The sequence below is a fragment of the Hibiscus syriacus genome, unplaced genomic scaffold, assembly GCF_006381635.1.
Source record: "Hibiscus syriacus cultivar Baekdansim isolate YM2019G1 unplaced genomic scaffold, ASM638163v2 tig00111542_pilon, whole genome shotgun sequence".
Lineage (NCBI taxonomy): Eukaryota > Viridiplantae > Streptophyta > Magnoliopsida > Malvales > Malvaceae > Hibiscus > Hibiscus syriacus.
This window is the reverse complement of record NW_024063115.1, coordinates 399188-421831: the sequence shown is the minus strand read 5'-3', so window position 1 is coordinate 421831 and position 22644 is coordinate 399188. Positions and strand designations below refer to the sequence as shown.

Here is a 22644-nt window from a genome sequence, read left to right as displayed (position 1 = left end):
TGATGTTGAATACTTGTAGGTTGACAAACCAAATAGGTTTAACTGTGAAATAATGAATTGTAGTTCATGTGAGCCTATCGATGGTCATGGCAAGATGCTATAGCTATTCAGAAAATATGAAGTTTTGGACACTTCAAAAAAGCTCCAAAATCCTCGACACTCGTATGGAAACGGAAATGCGACTTCCGGGGAAAAAAAATCCTGAAGAGGTACAACAGTAGTTTATAAATGTATTACTCGAATTATGGTCAATAGAGTACTTCAATTTCTGCAGTGCATCAACCTAAACCAGTCTGCATTCATACCTGGCAGAAGCACTTCCGAAAATATATTATTGGCTGAGGACATCATGAAGGGGGTATGGTATATCATTTGTAAGTTGGGAGTTTCCAATTTTTTGTTTCAGGCTTTTGGATTACTTGAGAAGTTCATATCACGGATGGAGACAGACGCATGATTATATATTAAGAGGAGCAAATTCGAACTTATAAAATTTCAGGAGGCAAAAACATATTTTCAATATAAAAACATAGAAAAAAACCCAAAGTACGAGATAATTTTAAATTTTTAGAGGGACGATCACCCCCACCTTACCTAAGTCCATCCCTGGAGCCTGCATCACAAAGCCGAGGTTTTCCATCTCTATAAATGGGGGAAACCCTGAAAGTGCCCCAAAATAGCATCTAAACCAAAACAGCAATGCTGCTTCATACGATCAAAGGAACACAAAATCAAAGGATGCGTGACTTCAAGACTGTTCTGTCAGTTAATATTAACTAAAATAACATCAAAATGGATGGTCTGCATAAGCCATATCAGTCCAGATAACATTCTAGACATACATCAACCTGGATATATAAAATCTTACATTAACCAAATTATATCAATAAAAAATCTCAGTATGTGGCCTAATGCCTTCCTTAGCAGCTTGAGAACCCAATTATACACTCCAAAACAAAGTGCAGTTCCGTGTTTGCTATGTATGGAAAGCAGAGTGTGCAACGTGACAAGTCCGACCACTTTTGTTCAGTCTGTCACCTACATCACAAATGCACACCGTCATTGTTAGCCTACTAAGACGAAGGGGAAGTGAATTTTTTTTTTCAACAGATTAATCGGCATCAAACATGTAATCAAAGAGACTAGACGTGCAGAAAGGAGAGAAGGGATTCAAGATGTCCTTACTCAAACTTCTCCAGCAGCATACCATAAGAACATGAAGCCACAAGAGCAAAGCTTGCACTTTAACTAAAACATTGTATGCATCTTATGGTATCTTGTAAGTTTGTGTGGGATGTTTGGTGTATTTTTCTACGTTTTTGGAAAGTTACAGCGGTATTGCCATGTAATCCTGCTGATTTAGTAGTGGCTTGGATGGATTTAGTTCAAAACTCTCACATTTGGACGTTCATACCAGGTGTGATTATGTGGTTTGTGCGGAAGTGTAGGAATGAAATCGTTTTTAAGAAGGGTTCATTTGATTCAGTTCAACTGTCATTCCTCGTCAGATTTAGATTGGTTTCATGGTTTGTTGCAAAATTTCCTAGTGCTAATTTGCAGTTTGATTGCTTGGTGAGTGACTCATCGCTGGCAGATATTCATTGGAATGCCAAGAAGGTGATATCCTCTTCACCTGGTTGGTCCCCTCCTCCCTTAGGTTTTTTGAAGATAAATGTTGATGGAGCAGTGGAGGAGGAGTGGCATAGAGGTGGAATAGGTGGTCTTGTTCATGACTCGAATGGTAAGTTGCTGGGATCCTTCTCGAAAAAGGTCGGGCTGCCCCCCCCTATTTTGGCAGAATTGCTTGCAATTAAAATAGGATTACGCTTCTTCTTTGAGAAGGAGTGGGAACATAAAGGTAGGTTGATTTTGGAATCGGACAGTTAGAAGGCTTTGGAGTGGATCAAAAATCCTGGTTCATGCACAGCTTTGTTCGAATCTTTGGTCAAGAAAATTTGTGCTGTGGTGGTGGATAAAAGTGTAATTGTAAGGCATGTTCAGAGAAGTTGTAATTGGAAGGCTGATGAGCTTGCAAAGTCGGGAATTGGGTATTAGTTTGTAGTGCAGCCTACTGTTCTGCTGTGTAAAGGATGTCTAGGTTATTTTGTAAGGAGGGGCAAGTATTGCTAAGTTAGGGATAGGTTTTTGTTGTGTTGTCTGCAGATTGTTATAGTCATTTTGTGGATGTATTCTGGTTGTGTTTGGTTGTAATGTACTATTGATGTACTTGGTATTTAAGTAATAAAATTTTGAGGCACTCTTTTCCTCCTTCCAATGTCCGTTAAGCTATTTTCGTAGCTTGACGGTTATGAAGGGGGTTTTTAACGAGGCCTCCCATTTATATAAAAAAAAAACTAAAACATTGTACTTAGTGTTTCAAAAGGAACATTTTGAAAAGGGAAAATTGTTTGTAATATTCGAGTCATATAGGTAACCATCCAGTAAAAGAAATCTGATTTAATTGTGTGACACATCAAATTGTAAGATTGCATGCAAGTATTCCATATACAAAAGTTTCTACTCATTTTAACACTAATACTAGAAAGCTGCTGTCTCTTACTGCAAATGTGTATGATTATGCCAGGTGCAGAGAAATTGCTTTAAGAACCATTTTCAAAGGGCAGCAGAATGAAGTTTGGAAGAATGAGAACATATTTATGCAACAAAAATGAAAATTTCGTGTGAACTCTAACTGAACCACATTCGATTTTTATCATCATCAAAACTAACGGCACATGCTTTCATTATACTACAGGCATAACTATACCATTCAGGCCTAGATAAAGTCACATTAAGAATCGATATCAACATGCATAACAAGCTATCAAACTGTATACCTTGAACCCAGATTTCAAATTGTGCATTTGTATAGCAAATAGACATGTCATAATAACATATATAATCATTCCGATGCTTACCGACAATCATTGCACTTAAAACTTCAAACCTTAAAACTTAATGGGACAAAAATAACACAGGGGCATGGAAAAGACCTTAATAGAAGCCATTAAGCTGCTGCTGCTGCTGCAGACTGAAACTTCTCGAGCCTATCGCAATGCGGCGTCTCACGGATAAATCCCCATTGCTGCCGCTGAAGCTCAAATCTACAGTTCTGAGTCAAAATAGAATAATAATCTCTCTCAACACGTTCCTCAATCCTTGCACGCTCAATACTATCATCTGGATAATCCTGCTTGAATTTCGTCGACCTCACGTAAAAGTTCACACCATTCTTTGTTGTGAACTTGTACTCATAAGGATACGACCTGGACAGCGAAAAAACAGGCTCAGATGATGGTAAAAAGCTAAACAAGATGATTAGAAGGATCGGCAGCAACTGAATCAGCATTCGGATGTTGAATCCAGCAGAGCCTTGATCCCCCGTTCTAGCTCCCATTCCAGGTCCAAAATTGAAACTTCGAAATTGGGTAGTCGCCGGAGGCATCCCACCGAAGAAGAAGTTCCTAAATATCTCGTCCGCGTCAAAATCTGTATCGTAAAAGCCATTGAATCCATTGCCCCCGCCACGATACGGTGAAGCTCTCCTCTCGTAAACAGGTTCGTCCAATCCAACGAGATCGTACCTTTTCCTACTTTCTTCATTGCTTAAGCATTGAAACGCTTTCGAAACCGACTTGAAGGCTTCCTCGGCACCGGGAGCTTGGTTCTTATCGGGATGAACTTTCAAGGACAGTTTCCGATAAGCTTTTCGAACATCATCAACGGAACACGTTTTCTCTAACCCCAAAATTTCATAATAATCCTTCTTCTTCTTGATTTGCTTCACGATCAAGAGTTGCTCTTCGGTGTACGTACCTGCAATAGCCGTCGGCGAGGAGGAAGAAGCAGCCGCAGATCCAGACGGTGGATTCCTCCGGCGAATTGAGGGTTTATCGGACGGCTTGGATTGAGAAGAATCGGAAGGAGGTTCCGGGGTCGACCGATCGTCGGATTTCGCTTCATTAGCCTCTGATAAGAGATTGTCGACGGGAAGAGATGGGTCGAGCCGACGCGCTTTGGTGAGGAATTTGAGCGCACGGTCTCGATCTCCGGCGTCCAATGCATCTTTGCCGATTTTCAAGCATTTCAAGGCATCATCTTTGTTGCCATCCATGTTCAAATTAAAAGAACAAAATTTCAAGAGATGACTATTAATCGGAGGTAAAAAATAGCGGGATATTGCCCTAGAAGAACCTGGGGGTAAAAGGGAAATCGCTACTTAGAGTTCGTATGCTATTGATACTTCAAGGTCGGTGGGTGATTTGAAATTTAATTGAATTCAAGATTCAATATTTATTAGAGTAAATTATGCACTTGGTATCTAAAATATCATTTTTAATCCGTTTTAGTATCTAAACTTTTAATATTTTCAAAATCATACTTAATATTTAGTTTTTGTTTCACTTTAGTACCCGTCGTTAAAAATTGAACGTGTTTAGTATCTAAACTATCAGTTTTGGTCTATTTAACATCTAAACTTTCAAAAAAAAATCAAAACTTAACATTAAATTTTGAACGAGATACTAAAATGAAACAAAAACTAAACTTTAGGTATGATTTTAAAAAAATAAAAAATTTAGGTACTAAAATGGACCAAAACTAAACTTTATAAAGGAATAAACATTTTCACTACAACACAAGAAAAGAAGGTTAAACATAACTCTCTTCACCAACGCATGTTCCACAATGATACCAACATGCCATCAACTCTGCCCTGCTCCATCTACACCATCTCTTTCTTCAGCAACATGGCTCAACGACTATATTTTTTACCATTAGAAGGCTCGGTCTCGAGACCAACATATTAGTATAGATATCAAATGTGCAGGTGATCATTAAATGCTCAAAATTAATGAATCCAATGGCTCTAAATGGCTAGACTGACGTTAGAAGACATAAAAGGGGCGAAGATTCAAATGGAGAACAATAAGAAAGTCAATTAAAAGATCAAACCAACATCAATAGTATTTTAGAGCAAAAATTGTCAAATCTTTTTTAATATACTTGTGAGCTTCTTGTATATTCTTGCTCAAGTATAATTTGGGTGTGTGCTTAATTAGTTGCAAACTCATTTGCCTTTATGAGGTTTTTTCTTTAGTTTGCTAAATTTGTAACTACTCTTAGTGAGAGTGTGTATTCAATGTTTTGGGGTATAAACCTTGAAGAGTTTGTAAGATTATACATTGTCCTTAAAGGTAAGCAAATCTAGTGGATTTGAGAAATTCTTAGTGTGGATACTAAGGTAGTGGATATATATTTGGTTTAAAAGTCGAACCACTCTAAATCATTGTGCAATTCTTTCAATTTTTCTATTCCTTCCACCAAATTTTTTAAAAGGCCAATTCACTGTTGGCATTATTTGGTTAATCGATAAAGCTAACATGAATGATCATTATCAATTGATTGAGAGCCTTTAAACATATATTGTTTTGTATTTTCCCTAGATTTATCAATCAAATTTTAATCGAATATGCACTCTTATAAATAATAATTACATCAATCGAATAAAAACTCAGCTGATATTTTTCTCAAAAAAGCTTTAAATACATAAAACTTTTAACTATATATATTAAAGGCTTAATTATAAAATAAGTACCCAAACTATACTGGTTCTCCTAAATAGGTGTCTAATTTTTTTTAATCATCTAGGTGCATAATGTCACAAACGTTACCATTTTAGATGCCCGGAACATAAGAGTCATTAAAAAATTCCGTCAAGCGACACGTGTCACACTCTAGTAATTTTGATTTTTTTTTAAATATTATACTTATAAAAACCTATATTTTCTAAAATTACAAAAAAAATACAAATCCTCAAAACTCCCAAATCCCTAACCTTAACTCTAATCCTAACCTCCTTTGTCGACCATGATCGCTATTGGGATATTTGAAAGCTCGAATCGACTACCGGAACGGTTTGCAAAGAGGGGTCAAAACGGTTTTGTGTTTAGGGAGTAAGGAGATTGAAAGATAGAGAATTGCACAACGATTTGTAGTGGTTCGACTTTCTCAACCAAAGTCTACGTCCACTACCTTAGCTCCTCACCAAGGATTTTCCAACAAATTCACTAATTTGTTCTTTCTTTTGAGGACAAAGAGATAACCTTACTGTTGAAACATTTTAATATTTCGATATAACAAATTAAGTTAAATGGATTTTAAGATTTTCCAAATGATTTTCTAAAGTATATTCGATATAACTATTCGAATATCAAAACATTACTCCAAATATTTCAAAAATCATTTTTAATCCTTACTTAAGTGTAAAATTAAGTTTTAATCATAAAACAATTTCAAAATAATTTTACAAAGTATTTCGAACCAATTCAAAGTCAAAAATTACAGATTGCTCAGAGGGAACCGATTCCCCCCCATAGGAGGAACCGATTCCCCCCTAAATGGTTTGGCTCCGAGATTTCCAGAATGCTCGGAGGGAACCGATTCCCCCATAGGAGGAACCGATTCCCCCCTAAACATTTTTGTTCCGAGAATTCCAGTATGCTCGGAGGGTACCGATTCCCCCCTGTTCAACGGTCGAAATATTTGAATTTTACACTTAGGGAACCGATTCCCTATGAGAGGGAACTGATTCCCCCCACGCTCCAAGCTGTTTTATTAAATGTTTTCACACTAAAATGGCTATAATATCTTCTCTAATTATCCCCAACGTTCAGAAGTGATCCAAGGTGTATTTAAGCAAGCTTAGAAGCCATTGATCAATAACAAGAAACATCAAGCAACTAGAATCAAGAGAGAATCAAAGAGAAAGCATCAAACCTCAAGTTTGAGCATTTCAAGCCTATTTTCATTCAATATTCATTTTGCTTTCAAGAACACTTTTTGTGCTCAATTGTATTCATCTTTGAGTGTTCTTTTCTTTGTTTTAGAATTGTGCAAACATCTTACCTTGTGAGGTTTTCTTGTAAGTTTGCAAATTTGTAATCTTCTCTTTGAGAAAAGAGTGTTCTCAAGAGTTGGGGTATACTCTTGAGGGAATTGTAAGGTTATCTCTTTGGCCTCAAAAGAAAGAACAAATTAGTGAATTTGTTGGAAAATCCTTAGTGTGGATAGCTAAGGTAGTGGACGTAGACTTTGTTTGAGAAAGTCGAACCACTGTAAATCGCTGTGCAATTACTTTCAATTTTCTGCAAAAGCTTCCACAAATTTTTTTATTGCCAATTCACCCCCCCTCTTGGCCAATTTCGTCATTCGATTAACTCAACAATTGGCATCAGAGCCTAACTCATTTGAAGGTTTTATCGCCTCTTGAGTCGATTCGGGAAGAGTTATATCGATTATTAAAGTCATCAATGGCCTCCGCTTCAAACTTCGACTCCGGTCTCGATTCGATGCCCGTCAACAAGCCTCCTTTCTTCAATGGAGCTAACTACGCCTATTGGAAGAATAGAATGATGTACTTCATTCAAACAAGTGACATGGGAGCATGGAATGCCGTAGAAGAAGGATACATTAAGCCTATCACTCATCCAAGGTTGTGGAGTGAAGGAGATACAAAATGTTCCAGCTCAACTCCAAAGCCATCCATATTATCTTTTGTGCTCTTGGACCAGATGAATACGGAAGAGTTTCATCGTGTACAACCGCCAAAGAAATATGGGACAAGCTTCAAGTCACACATGAAGGTACCGATGAGGTAAAGAAATCAAAAATTAGTATTCTAACGCATAGCTATGAAAATTTCAGGATGAAACCAAATGAAGACATCAAAGCTATGACGGATAGATTTTCAACGATTGTCAATGGTCTCAAATCATATGGAGAGATCATCTCAAATGAAAAGCTTGTGAGGAAGTTAGTCTACTCCCTCCCAAAATCATGGCAATCAAAGAAGACGACAATCATCGAGTCTAAGGACCTATCGTCCTTAACTCTTGAAGAACTTATCGGTTCACTCCTCACTCATGAGATGATGCTTGAAGATGAGGTGGACCTTGATAAAGTTGAAGAGACACCAAAGGAGAAGGAGAAGAAGAAAAACATTGGAGTTGCTCTCAAATCCACAAAAGATGAGAGTGATTCTAATGATGATGATGATGACGAGGAAATGGCATTGTTTGCCAAACGGTTCAGAAAAATGATGAGACCTTACCAAGGAAGAAAATTCAAACGAAACGAATGCCTCAAAAATGAACCAAAAGAGAAGGACCCAATCATTTGCTATGAATGCAAAAAGCTGGGGCATGTCAAATATGATTGCCCACAATTGAAGAAAAATGGTCAATCAAAAAATAAGCACAAGGCTCATGTGGCTACATGGAGCGATGAAGAAGGTTCCGATGAAGAAGAACAAGAAGTAGCAAACTTGTGCTTAATGGCATTTGGGGAAGATTCTAAGGTAACCTCTAACTCATCTGATTTTGATGATTTATCTTATGATGAGCTATTAGAGGAATATAATGGGTTAGCTTCGGATTATGAGAAATTATTTTTAAAATATAAAAATGATGTTTCAAAGTTGAAAAATGAAAATAAACTCATATCCAAAACCAACAATGATCTTGAAAGTAAAATCAAAGATTTGCAAATCAAACTAGAAGAGTTTGAAAAGAAAAATTTAGATTTGCAAAATTTACTTTCAAAGGTCAATGATGATCATCAAAAGAAAATTGATGATCTTAAAACTTCTTTTGATAAAGTTGGAACAAAACATTTTGAAAAAGGTGAAAATTCAAAATCCAACTTTGTTAGAAAAAGTTTTAGAAACTACAATCATAGAGGTCCCCAAAGAACCTCTAATGGAAAAATCATTAGAAGTGTGTGGGTTCCTAAAGAACTCATTACTACTAAAGATAAAAATATCCTACACAAATGGATACCTAAAGGGACTAGGATTTTGGAAACTAATGAATATGGACCCAAAAGAATTTGAGTACCAAAAATCAAAAATTAATCTATGTTTGTAGGGAAAAGAGCATTGCTACAAGGCACGGGAAACAAATTCAAACTCATGGTACCTTGATAGTGGATGCTCAAGACATATGACCGGAGACAAAAGCCGGTTCATTGAGCTTAACGCCAAAAATGGAGGAGAAGTGACTTTTGGAGACATTCAAAAGGTCACATTGAAGGTATTGGTACAATAGGTAATACCTCTTCCATACAAATTAAGAATGTTTTATATGTGAATGGATTAAAGCATAATCTATTGAGTATTAGTCAATTATGCGATAAAGGATTCAATGTCTTATTTGAAATTAATGGTTGTAAAGTCATTGACATTGCATCTAATCGAATTATGCTTGTTGGTCATAGAATAGGAAACATTTACATGGTGCATTTAGATTCTATTGATATGACTAATTTATGCCTAGTTGCTAAGGATGAGCATGATAGTTGGTTATGGCATAGGAGACTAGGTCATGCTAGTATGAGTGTTTTGCAACGGCTAATTCAAGGTGATTTAGTTCGAGGGTTGCCTAAGCTTAAATTTGATAATGATAAAATCTGTGATGCTTGTGCTAAAGGAAAACAAAAACGAGTTTCTTTTAAATCTATTAATGATGTATCAACTAGTAGAGTATTACAATTGATCCATTTAGATCTTTTTGGGCCAACTAGAACTACTAGCTTGGGAGGAAAACAATATGCATTTGTCTTGGTAGATGACTATTCTAGATACACTTGGGTTCTATTCTTAAGTACTAAAGATGAAGCATTAGAAAATTTCATCACATTTTCAAAAATAATCCAAAATGAAAAAGGATACTCTATCACTAGTGTTAGAAGTGATCATGGAACTGAATTTGAAAATCTTGGATTTATTGAGTTTTGTAATTCTAATGGTATTAGCCACAATTTTTCAGCACCTAGAACCCCTCAACAAATGGAGTTGTTGAAAGGAAAAATCGAACTTTAGAAGAAATGGCTAGAACCATGCTTTGTGAAAATAATTTGCCAAAATATTTTTGGGCGGAAGCCACAAATACCGCTTGTTATGTTGTAAATCGAGTAATGATTAGGCCAATTTTAAAGAAAATCCATATGAAATTCTCAAAAATAAAAAGCCTAACATTAGCTATTTTCATCCTTTTGGATGTAAATGTTTTGTTTTAAACAACGGTAAAGAAAATCTTGGTAAATTTGATGCTAAAAGTGATGAAGGAATTTTTCTGGGTTATTCATTAAATTCTAAAGCTTATCGTGTATTTAATAAAAGAACTTTAGTTGTAGAAGAGTCTATACATGTTGTTTTCGATGATAATCCCCTTCCGAGGAAGGATTCTTCTGTTAATGATGATGTAGGTATTGTACAAGCAAATGACGTTAAACATGACGTTGGAGAATCATCATCAAAGGAAGAAACAAAAGATGAGGAAACTCATGATCCCCTCGAGAATCCAACCATTGAAGAAAGGGAAGTATCTTTTCCAAGAGAGTACAACTATGTCAAGGATGGTGAAATTATAGGTGATCCATCAAAAGGGGTAACTACTCGATCTTCTCTTAGAAATATCTGTAATTATGTTGCATTTATTTCATGCATAGAGCCTAAGAACATCAAAGAAGCATTAAAAGATGAACATTGGATTATGGCTATGCAAGAAGAATTAAATCAATTTGAGAGAAGTAAAGTATGGACATTAGTTGAAAGGCCTAGTAATAAATCTACTGTAGGTACTAGATGGGTTTTTAGAAATAAACTTGATGAAAGTGGTAATATAGTGAGGAACAAGGCTAGACTTGTTGGTCAAGGCTATACTCAAGAAGAAGGCATAGACTATGATGAAACATACGCTCCCGTAGCTAGGATGGAAGCAATTAGAATGTTATTAGCATTTGCATGTTTCAATGAATTTAAATTATATCAAATGGATGTTAAAAGTGCATTTTTAAATGGTTTTATAAAAGAAGAAGTGTACGTGGAACAACCTCCAGGTTTTGAAGATTCAAATTTTCCGGATCATGTTTTAAAATTGACAAAAGCTCTTTATGGTTTAAAACAAGCTCCTAGAGCTTGGTATGAAAGATTGTCAAATTTTTTAATTGAAAAAGGTTTTTTAAAAGGAAAGGTTGACACTACATTGTTTTTAAAGAGAAAAGGTAAAGATTTATTAGTAGTTCAAATTTATGTTGATGATATAATATTTGGTTCTACTAATGATGTTCTTTGTCAAGAATTTTCTAAGCTAATGCAAAGTGAGTTTGAGATGAGCATGATGGGGGAGCTCTCATTTTTCTTGGGACTCCAAATCAAGCAAAGAAAAGATGGCATCTTCATTAATCAAGCTAAGTACGTCAAAGATATGCTCAAGAAGTTTGGACTGGAAAATGGGAAACCTCATAACACTCCAATGAGCTCTTCAACAAAGCTTGACTTAGATGAAGGAGGTAAATGTGTAGATGTTAAATTATATAGGTCAATGATTGGCTCTTTGCTTTATCTAACTGCAAGTAGACCGGACATTATGTTTAGTGTTTGCTTATGTGCTAGATTTCAATCATATCCTATGGAATCACATTTACTAGCTGTTAAGAGAATCTTTAGATACCTTAAGGACACTCCTAGTTTAGGACTTTGGTATCCTAGAGACTCTAGCTTTAGCTTGCATGCTTTTTCTGATGCGGATTATGGAGGATGCAAATTAGATAGGAAAAACACCTCCGGTACTTGCCAATTCCTTGGAAATATGCTGATTTCTTGGTTTTCAAAGAAACAAAAATTGTGTTGCATTATCTACCACTGAAGCCGAATACATTTCAGCTGGTAGTTGTTGTGCACAAGTTTTATGGATGAAACAACAACTTTTTGATTATGGAATTGAAGTAGGTACTATTCCTATCAAGTGTGACAATACTAGTGCTATCTGTCTCACTAAAAATCCCATCAAACACTCTAGAACTAAGCACATTGAAATAAGACATCACTTCATTAGAGACCATGTCACTAAGGAAGATGTAGTTCTAGAATTTGTTGATACTTTGCACCAATTAGCGGATATCTTTACAAAACCCTTAGACAAGGAAAGATTTTGGACACTTAGGAGAGAATTAGGTTTGACCAACCTATCTTCACTTAGTGTTTAAAATAATTTTAGCACTTTTAATAAATCTTGAAAAATGCTTATAATAATTTTTGATTGCATTCTTGCTATTAGTTAGGGGGGAGTTTGTGATTCTTAGTGAAAATTAATTTTATGTTCAAAAATCGATTAAAGATTAATTTAATTGTTTGAACATAATTAATTTTTGATATATGAGTTGCCAATACCACTAGAAAAGATTAATTTAGCATTTTGTGCTTAAAAAATCGGATTTTAGCATTTTGGTGCAGAGGGAATCGATCCCCCCCTGAGGGAACCGATTCCCCCTTTGAAGGGGAACCGATTCCCCCCACAGGGGAATCGATACCCCCTGGGGTTCTGCTAAAATCGGGCAGAACAACCCCAAACTCTCAAAAACCCTCTTCCTCTCTCTTCACCGTTTCTCCCCTCTAAATCTCTCAAATCTCCATTTTTGCCTCAAATCAACAATATTAATCGGAATTTGCTTCATAAATCATCTTCTAAACCTGTTGAAATCATTAAAATCGTGCAAACAACATCTAAATCCCCTCAATCTTCATCTTTCAAGGTAAAGTTTTCTAAACTCTTTATTTCATTATTTTTGAACATAGGATTAGTTTTAATTAGTTCTAGGTTGAAATAGTGATCGGGCATTGATTATTTAGTGATTAGAAACTAGATGTTACAACTAATTTCATCAAAAACACAAGAATTTTTCAATTTTTTTTTAAATTTTCGAAATAATAAAAAAAATGTTATTTTTCAAATTATTGTGTTTTGATTAAATTATGTTGTTGTTATGAAAAACTATACATATATTGTTTCTCAAAACCATATTTTTCAAAAGTTTTTCAAAAACTTTGCCCATTAGGATTGATTCAGAGAATCTTGAAATATTGAGGACTCATTGAGTTTTGGGATTAATTGAATTGCATACACTTGTTTTAAAATTGCAGGTTATTATATCTATTCCGATTTCCTTCACCATGTCAAATCCTAAACGTCCTAGGTCTTCATCTAGTCGTTCTAGTCGTCAACCAAATTCACCTCCAAATCCTCCTTCTATTCCAATTTCTAATCCCAATCCCACTGATCCTAACTTGACTATCCAAAATTCGTGTTTCAATCATCCTGGGTCTAGAAATCACCGATATTGGTATTATCAATATTTCGATTCTTACAAAATCCGGGAAGAACGTATTCCTTCTCGTCAAGCTATGTTAGCTATCGATTTTAAATATCTTCCCATTTTACAAGAATGGAAATTTGATAAACTATTTGATCTTGAACCCATCGTTTACCATCAACTTGTTCGTATATTCTACTCTAATGCCGTATGTGTTAAAAACCAAGCTGAAACCGAAACCATAGGAATTCGTTCCTACCTCCTAGGACAATTCTTATATATTGACCTGGCATATATATCCAATACATTTGGATTAGATAATGATGGTATTTCGAATGAAAAACAAATTTTAGGTTCTCGTTATAAAAGAAGAGATAGTGCGAGTGTCTTAGACCTACATGAGCGTTTTCTTCATCTAATGATTTCTTGGTGGTTTCGACCATCCGGAGGTCGTTATTCTACTCTTAGAGCTTTGGATCTTTGGTGGTTACATTGTTTCGAAAACCGTATTAAAATTAACCTACCTCAGATTATTTTTGCTGAAATTGTTGAAACCATAAATCTTGTTCCTAACAAGAAACACTGTTCATCTCTAGTTTACGGTTGCTTTTTGAGTAATCTGTTTTCCAAAGCTGGGCTTAGAGTCGGTCTAGATGCCGTTTTTCCTCTTAAGAAACAAATAAATCTTCTTTCCTTAACGAGAGCGGGATGGGTAAAGGACAAAGAAACAGGTGAATGGGTTCGTTCTTCTACTCCGGGAGCTAGTTCTTCACAAGCTCCACCCGAGGCTGACGAAGATCCCGAGTTTGAACAATTAATGAGGGATATTGATGAAGCTGAAGAAGAACCTGAACAACCCGAAGAGCAGCCCGAGGAGCAAGCACAACAAACGCATCAAATGCCTCCATATTTTCAATCCTTTATGGAGACATTCGATTTCCGATACGCTACCATGGACTCGCGCTTTTCCTCTATAGAGTCTCATTTATCCACAATGGGAGCTCAACAATTAGAGATTCTTCGGGAGATGCGTGCAAACAATGAATCAACCAACGCTCGTATCAATGAACTCACACACGAGATGGCCGCTATGCGAGCCCGTTTTCCTCCTACCGATCCGGATGCTTAATTTTATGTTTATCTTTAAAACTTTGAACAAAATGAATATTGTTTCAATATTTTGAATTGTTTGATTTTGTGGATTGTTGGATTTTGGATTTATGAATGGTGTGAACTTATATGTTTGGTGTTTTATTCATTTTTGCATCATTTACATTATCATTAGTAATATGACCAATTTTGCCATATCACATTATTTATGAATATTGATTTATGAAACTAATGGCTAACCTCTCTTTTGATTGTGATCTTAGCAGCTTAAGCTTATAATTAATAAATCAATTGGCTAAATGATTTTCAAAACCTTGTTTTACAATGTCTTTTTGATTTAACAAAAAGGGGGAGAATAATAAGTGTTAAATATGTTTTACATGATAAATTGAAGAAGTGTTAAAGTAAGGGGGAGTAATTTCAAAACTTGATTTCAAAAATCTTAAAATTACTAAAATGTTTTGTTATATCAAAAAGGGGGAGATTGTTGAAACATTTTAATATTTCGATATAACAAATTAAGTTAAATGGATTTTAAGATTTTCCAAATGATTTTCTAAAGTATATTCGATATAACTATTCGAATATCAAAACATTACTCCAAATATTTCAAAAATTATTTTTAATCCTTACTTAAGTGTAAAATTAAGTTTTAATCATAAAACAATTTCAAAATAATTTTACAAAGTATTTCGAACCAATTCAAAGTCAAAAATTACAGATTGCTCAGAGGGAACCGATTCCCCCCCATAGGAGGAACCGATTCCCCCTGAATGGTTTGGCTCCGAGATTTCAAGAATGCTCGGAGGGAACCGATTCCCCCATAGGAGGAACCGATTCCCCCCTAAACATTTTTGTTCCGAGAATTCCAGTATGCTCGGAGGGAACCGATTCCCCCCCCCAGGGGGTACCGATTCCCCCCTGTTCAACGGTCGAAATATTTGAATTTTACACTTAGGGAACCGATTCCCTATGAGAGGGAACCGATTCCCCCCACGCTCCAAGCTGTTTTATTAAATGTTTTCACACTAAAACGGCTATAATATCTTCTCTAATTATCCCCAACGTTCAGAAGTGATCCAAGGTGTATTTAAGCAAGCTTAGAAGCCATTGATCAATAACAAGAAACATCAAGCAACTAGAATCAAGAGAGAATCAAAGAGAAAGCATCAAACCTCAAGTTTGAGCATTTCAAGCCTATTTTCATTCAATATTCATTTTGCTTTCAAGAACACTTTTTGTGCTCAATTGTATTCATCTTTGAGTGTTCTTTTCTTTGTTTTAGAATTGTGCAAACATCTTACCTTGTGAGGTTTTCTTGTAAGTTTGCAAATTTGTAATCTTCTCTTTGAGAAAAGAGTGTTCTCAAGAGTTGGGGTATACTCTTGAGGGAATTGTAAGGTTATCTCTTTGGCCTCAAAAGAAAGAACAAATTAGTGAATTTGTTGGAAAATCCTTAGTGTGGATAGCTAAGGTAGTGGACGTAGACTTTGTTTGAGAAAGTCGAACCACTGTAAATCGCTGTGCAATTACTTTCAATTTTCTGCAAAAGCTTCCACAAATTTTTTTATTGCCAATTCACCCCCCCTCTTGGCCAATTTCGTCATTCGATTAACTCAACACTTACAACTCCCTAGTTTTTCCGGGCTAAACTAGAACCTTTCCCCTTTACAAAAGGATAAGAAATGTAAACAAGAAAATCTCTCTAAAGTAGGTGTTTACAAGAATTAAGCTCACAAGAACAAAATATTTAAAAGAGAAAGATGAAATAAGAATGAAAAACTCTTCTCTTGTGTTTGATTGCTTGGATGGTTGTTCTCTTACTTCTTCAAGTGTCCTTAGCTTGTATTTATTTCTTGGAATGTGTTTGATGTTGTATATAGCCGTTGGGGATGTTTTGGAGCCATTTGGGGATGATTTTTCTACTTAAAAAGGTTGCCCATAACATGGTGCATCGGTGCACTATCAAGGTGCATCGATACCCCTTCATTAAATTCAAATAAACTAGTCGTTGCAGCATTGGTGCATGGATGCACAACAGGGTGCATCGATGCACTAATTGCATTCGAAATGGAGTGCATGGATGCACTGCATGGTGCATCGATGCACTAGTGGCAGGTGCATGGATGCACTGCAGGGGTGCATGGATGCACTTTGACACCCTTTAGCATTTTTGCTCAAATCCGAATTTAATGGACTTTGAATTATTTTTGAAACCTTTTTAAAACTTTAAATAAATTCAATTCAAGTCCAAAATCATTTTGCCTTAAATTTGTTATATTGAAACATAATTCAACAATCTCCCCCTTTTTGATATAACAAAACATTTGAAAAATTGTTTTTGGCAAAACTCCCCCTTAATAAAATGTTTAATGAAAAAGATACCAATTGTTAACAAAATGATATCAATTGTTTGAAAATATATGAAAATGTTAAGCTCCCCCTTTTTCATTAAGAAATTGAATTTTTCAAACCAAACTTCTCCCCCTTTTTGTTATATAAAAAAAATCAATCTTTGAAGTTCAAAATAACTTTGGAGAGTAAGTAGTAAATTTGACATTTTAAAACTTATTTGAAAAATCAAAGCTCCCCCTCAATAAATGCATTCCAAACAAAATTTAGCTTTAAGAATTTGACACTCAAACAAAATTGAATTTCAACAAAGAATAACAAATATGTTAGTAGTACATGAAATTCAATATATCCAAGTCTAAAATACTTTATGCAATATTAATTATTGAAATTAAGTGCATATGCATAAAGTTTTTTCCAAAAATGTTATGCATTTGAAAATTTTGATATCAATTGTTAGAGAGATATCATTTTCATTTAAATCACATGCATAAACATTTAAATTTAGGTCAAAAATTTAAAATTTGTAAAATCAAAGTTTTTGAAAAAATGATATCAATTGTTAGAGAGACATCATTTGCATTAAAACCAATTTTGACCAAAATTTTATTATGATGAACTGAAAAAAAAATCTTTAAAAATTTAAAATGTTCATCATAACCTTTTTTTTAACATATATGAGATTAAAAACAATGCATAATCATTTAAAATCAAAACTCATGCATGCATAAATCCTATGAGCAACCAAATAACTAAAATTAAAAACATTAAGCTTAGATGTTACCCATTCCTTTTCATGTGTGGCTAGAGCATCTTGAATATCATCATTTTCATCACCATTGCTCTCACACACCTACAAGAGACATTTAAGTAGATTTTGGTATCCAAATTGCTTTGGGTCCTTGAACGTTAGTTTCAATGCCTCTTGTTCCTTTGGGAACCCATACTTGTCTAATTTTAAAACGTTTTCCTTTCTTCAAAGGACAAGTATGTTCCATATGACCATGATAATGGCAATGTGAGCATTTTGCCATATCTAAACATAATAGGTTGTTTTTAGAAATTAATTCTTTTTCTTTTATTAAGCTTTCAAGCTTAACTCCTAACTCAAAATTTTCTTTTTCTAAATCATTTATTTTGATTTTCAAAATCAACTTTTGATTTCAAAATCAAATTATCTTTAATTTTGAGTTTTGAAATTAATTTCGTATATTTGAAATTCATGGTCTCAAATCCCAAATACAACCTATTATAAGCATCTTGTAACTCATCAAAAGTAAATGAATTAAATTCATTTGAGTTAGAAGATACCTCGAATTCTTCTTGAGTGGTCATGAGGCATAGGTTGACTACTTCATCTTCATCATTGGAATCATCTTCATCACTCCAAGATGCAACAAATGCCTTCTTCCCCTTTTTCTTTAGAATAGGACATTCATACTTGACATGCCCCTTTCTTTGACAATTGAAACTTACCGGGGGACTCTTCTTCTTGGTTGATTCATGTTTCACTTCCTTGGAAATCATGAATCTCTTGAGTTCCTTCAAGAGCTTGACCATCTTTTCTTCTTGTTCATCATCGTCTTCATCCACCTCATCACTTGAATCTTGATAGCTTTCATTGGTGGATTTGAAAGCAATGCCTACCTCCTCCCCCTTCTTCTTCTTCTTCTTGTTTTTATTCTCTTCCCTTTTTTCATCTTCATTCACCATCATCTCATGAGTGAGAAGGGAACCAATTAGCTCGTCGAGAGTGAGAGACTTTAGGTTTTTTGCTTCGATAATGGTCGTCTTCTTTGATTGCCACTCTTTTGGAAGAGAGTAGATCATATTCCTCACAAGCTTCTCATTTGGGATTACTTCTCCATATCCCTTGAGACCGTTGACAATCATGGAAAATTTATCCATCATAGCTTTGATGTCTTCATCGGGTTTCATCTTGAAGTTCTCGTAGCTATGGTTGAGAAGACTTTTCTTTGATTCCCTCACTTCGTTGGTTCCTTCATGAGTGACTTGGAGCTTATCCAAAATCTCTTTGGCACTGGAACAAGATGAGATTCTTCCATATTCATTTGGGCCTAAAGTACATAATAGAATATGTATAGCCTTAGAATTAAGCTGGAAATTTTTTTGTTATTCTCTACTCCAATCATTGTACTTGCCGGGTAGAGAGGAATAACCGTCCATGATTGAGTTTCAAGCTCCTAGATTGTAGGATTGAATAAAGTACATCATCTTATTCTTCCAATGTGCATAATTTACTCCATTGAAGAAGGGTGGCTTGTTGACCGGTTGTGAATCCATAATAGAATATTCTTCAAGATAATAAGCACCGGAGGAAAAAGTCATTTCTTTGTCTTGCATCGAGAATTGGTAGAGCTTCTTCGAGGATTGTCTCAAGGTGATTAAACCTTCTTAACGAGTTAGGCTCTGATGCCAATTGTTGGGATATTCGGAAGCTCGAATCGACAACTGGAACGGTTTGTAAAGAGGGGTCGGAACGGTTTTGTGTTTAGGGAGTAAGGAGATTGAAAGATAGAGAATTGCACAGCGATTTATAGTGGTTTGACTTTCTCAACCAAAGTCTACGTCCACTACCTTAGCTCCTCACCAAGGATTTTCCAACAAATTCACTAATTTGTTCTTTATTTTGAGGACAAAGAGATAACCTTACAACTCCCTAGTTTTTTCGGGCTAAACTAGGACCTTTCTCCTTTATAAAAGGATAAGAAATGTAAACAAGAAAACCTCTCTAAGGTAGGTGTTTACAAGAATTAAGCTCACAAGAATAAAATATTTACAAGAGAAAGATGAAATAAGAATGAAAAACTCTTCTCTTCTGTTTGATTGCTTGGATGGTTGTTCTCTTACTTCTTCAAGTGTCCTTAGCTTGTATTTATTTCTTGGAATGTGTTTGATGTTGTATATAGCCGTTGGGGATATTTTGGAGCCGTTTGGGGATGATTTTTCTACTCAAAAAGGCTGCCCATAACATGGTGCATCGGTGCACTATCAAGGTGCATTGATACCCCTTCATTAAATTCAAATAAACTAGTTGTTATTAGCCGTTGCAGCCATGGTGCATGGATGCACAGCAGGGTGCATCGATGCACTAATTGCATTAGAAATTGAGTGCATGGATGTACTGCATGGTGCATCGATGCACTAGTGGCAGGTGCATGGATGCACTGCAGGGGTGCATGGATGCACTGTAGGGGTGCATGGATGCACTGCAGGAGTGCATGGATACACTTTGACACCCTTTAGCATTTTTGCTCAAATCCGAATTTAATGGACTTTGAATTATTTTTGAAACCTTTTTAAAACTTTGAATAAATTCAATTCAAGTCCAAAAACATCTTGCCTTAATTTTGTTATATCGAAACATAATTCAACAATCGCCATCGTCGACGCAGCCCTTTCCATCTCCCTGGTCGGTCATAGTCTCCCTTGTCGTAGTGTACATTATTGGTCGTCTGAGTGTAACAAATTTTGGGATTTGAGTTCGACAGAGAAGCAATTTTGTCATTTCCTTCGTTAGTGTTTATGTTCGTGTTTGGCTTGTCGTACGGTGGAGGTCCGATAGACATCAAACGACGACAGACGATGTGGGTTTAGGGATTGAAATTGGAGTTTTCAAAGTTTTAAGTTTTTTTAAAAATCAAAATTTTTGGGTTTTGTAAAATATATAATTTTTTTTATTTTAAATAAAAAATTTAAAATTACTAGAACTTGACACGTGTCACTTAACGGTGAAATTTAATTGTCGTTATAATCCACACACCTAAAATGATAACATTTGTAACGTGGCACCTGAATGATTCAAAAAAAAAACTTTAAACACCTATTTGAGAAAAATGATTTAGTTTGGACACTTATTTTATAATTAAGCCTATAACACATATTATCCGTATTCTATACCTCTATCCTATTTCAACCAACAAGCATTAGTAAACATGACATGGTAGCTCCTATATTTAGAAGCATAACTTGCCCTTGACTAGGTTTCCAAATTTAAGCCAAAAATGTTTAATGTAAAGCCAAAAACAGGCAGCAGCAGAATCGAATGGGCAATTATTTAGCGTGTGGACCAGCTCGGTTCGGTGAGTTGCCGAATTGATTCACTGGAAATTGGGCCACTTTCTACGTGTTAAAAAGATTAAGAATCTTGTCAAAAAGAAAGCTGCTGTAATGGAGAATTGGAGTTAACACCATAATGTTTATTAAGTTTCTATTTGACTATGAATCTTTGCTCTCAGATTCATGCCATCTCTTGTAGAAAGGAAACATCATGATTACAGTCTTGGAAAAACGAAGGCTGGTGATTGAAGGATTAGAGATTAGTGACAGCCATTGCACACACCATTCGTCTTCTTAAACTCCTATGCACCACCTGAGAAAGAAACAGAAGCAAAACTTGTCAGGAACTTCATTGTCACTGATACAAAGCTTGTATTCATGGAGTATGCTCTGAATTAACTCATTGTTTCATGTTCTTACCGAAATCCCTTGGTGTCCTGCATTTGAAGCACTCGATCCTGCTAGCATAATTGTGAACTCCACACCCATATCTGCAAACATCAAGAATGTCGTATCAGCGCACAATGCAGCGTGTGTAATTATATTCTATATTTTCTTAATATAAAATTCTACGTACGTCCCATACAAAGTGTATTGAATGCAAACTCTCACCCGGTGCAAATCCAGTCACCCGTTTTCCATCCAGGGGGAACGACGGTTCCGTCGGCGCCCATCATGTTATTATAGCCGACAAAATCGTTTTTCATCGCACCACACCGGTAGCAATTCGTTCGACTTGCGTAGTTGACAACTCCACAGTTCATGGCCGTGCAGTACCAGTCCCCGGCCAAGGCTTCGGCGCCGTAGCTTTTGTTGAATACGAAGGTCGATACGTCGGGGCCGCCGTACTTGGGATAGCCACAGCGTTGACAAGCCTCTCGCTTTTTGAAATTCTGGTGTTGGCATGCGGCGCACAGCCAGTCTCCTCCTCCTATCCAGCTCATTTCGGCTCGGAAAATCTACTTTTTACAAAGAAGAAGATTATTAAAAAGAAACAAAACCAGACACAGAAAACTAAGCTTCTTCCACAATAAACTGATGCAAAGCTTACCGAGAATGGAAAGCAAGGGGACTTGAAGAATGCTAGTAGATGCTGCGGTGCAGTTGGTGCTTGTTGGTGTTTGGGTGGAAGGGCTATTTATACTTGTTAAGCTCCCAAAGCGCGGACACATTTTATATATATAACTATTTCAAATACCACTCGTTTATGTCACAGACGTTTTAATTTTATCAATTTTAACAGGACATTTATGTTTAGCTGCAATTATGTCACTCCGCCGTTAATTCATTAACGGAGCGATGACATGACATCTTTATTCCGTGACGGCAATGATATGACTCTCTCCCAAAACAACCTCGTTTTGACACGACCGTTTTGATGCTTAAAAAACTTAAAACGACGTCGTTTTGTTGATGAAAAAAATATTTTTAATGGGATTTAAACCATAAACCTTTAGAATCCAAAGCTAAATACCCAACCACCAAGCTAACTTTAGAACTTGATACAACCTTAACAAAACTATAATAAATGTTCATCTCTACCACCGTCACCCTCATTATCTTCCTCCATCCATAACGGTTCTACTACTACTACTATTTTTCAATCATTATCTTTAACATCACAACCTATAATTCATATTTTTTTCTTAAAAGAACTTCATTAATAATATAACAAACCTCATGAGACAGAGATTTTATAGATACAACAACCTGCATTTTGAACTATCTGGGAAAAAGTACAAAATTATAATTCAAAAGGGAAAAAAAGTTGAAAAAATGATGAAAAAAAAGAAAAAGATAAGCATGGGTGAGATTGTTCGTGAATCTTTTTTTCCCTTTATTTAAGCCTCATCAACAAAACTTGCATGTCAAAGCTCTTTAAGCAACTCATACGTTCGATGCCGTGATAAAATTTGTTTTCCTTCTCGCTTTTCTTTTATTTTCTTCTTTATC

General features: G+C 35.6%; 2 protein-coding genes across 2 annotated transcripts; both read right to left on the bottom strand.

Annotated features, from left to right (window-relative positions):
• Positions 1–782: 782 nt before the first annotated feature.
• LOC120164739 (chaperone protein dnaJ 49-like) lies at positions 783–21753 on the bottom strand. The gene is made up of 4 exons (XM_039174404.1): positions 21747–21753; positions 13391–13400; positions 2994–4135; positions 783–1038 (listed from the first exon to the last, which is right to left on the bottom strand). The coding sequence occupies exon 3, from the start codon at positions 4112–4114 to the stop codon at positions 3008–3010; it is 1107 nt and encodes a 368-aa protein (XP_039030335.1). The 5' UTR covers positions 4115–4135; positions 13391–13400; positions 21747–21753; the 3' UTR covers positions 783–1038; positions 2994–3007.
• On the bottom strand, positions 20932–21644 carry LOC120164742 (uncharacterized RNA-binding protein C17H9.04c-like). Its single transcript, XM_039174406.1, has 3 exons — positions 21304–21644; positions 21112–21182; positions 20932–21004 (listed from the first exon to the last, which is right to left on the bottom strand). The coding sequence occupies exons 1-3, from the start codon at positions 21633–21635 to the stop codon at positions 20994–20996; spliced, it is 414 nt and encodes a 137-aa protein (XP_039030337.1). The 5' UTR covers positions 21636–21644; the 3' UTR covers positions 20932–20993.
• Positions 21754–22644: the final 891 nt, after the last annotated feature.

Bases quoted from the DNA above. Each gene is read 5' to 3' on its own strand.
- LOC120164742 (XM_039174406.1), bottom strand. From the start codon at position 21,635: ATGAGCTGGATAGGAGGAGGAGACTGGCTGTGCGCCGCATGCCAACAC. The intron at 21,183-21,303 runs GTGAGAGTTTGC...TGATGTTTGCAG, and splicing joins GGTGACTGGATTTGCACCGG to ATATGGGTGTGGAGTTCACA.
- LOC120164739 (XM_039174404.1), bottom strand. From the start codon at position 4,114: ATGGATGGCAACAAAGATGATGCCTTGAAATGCTTGAAAATCGGCAAA.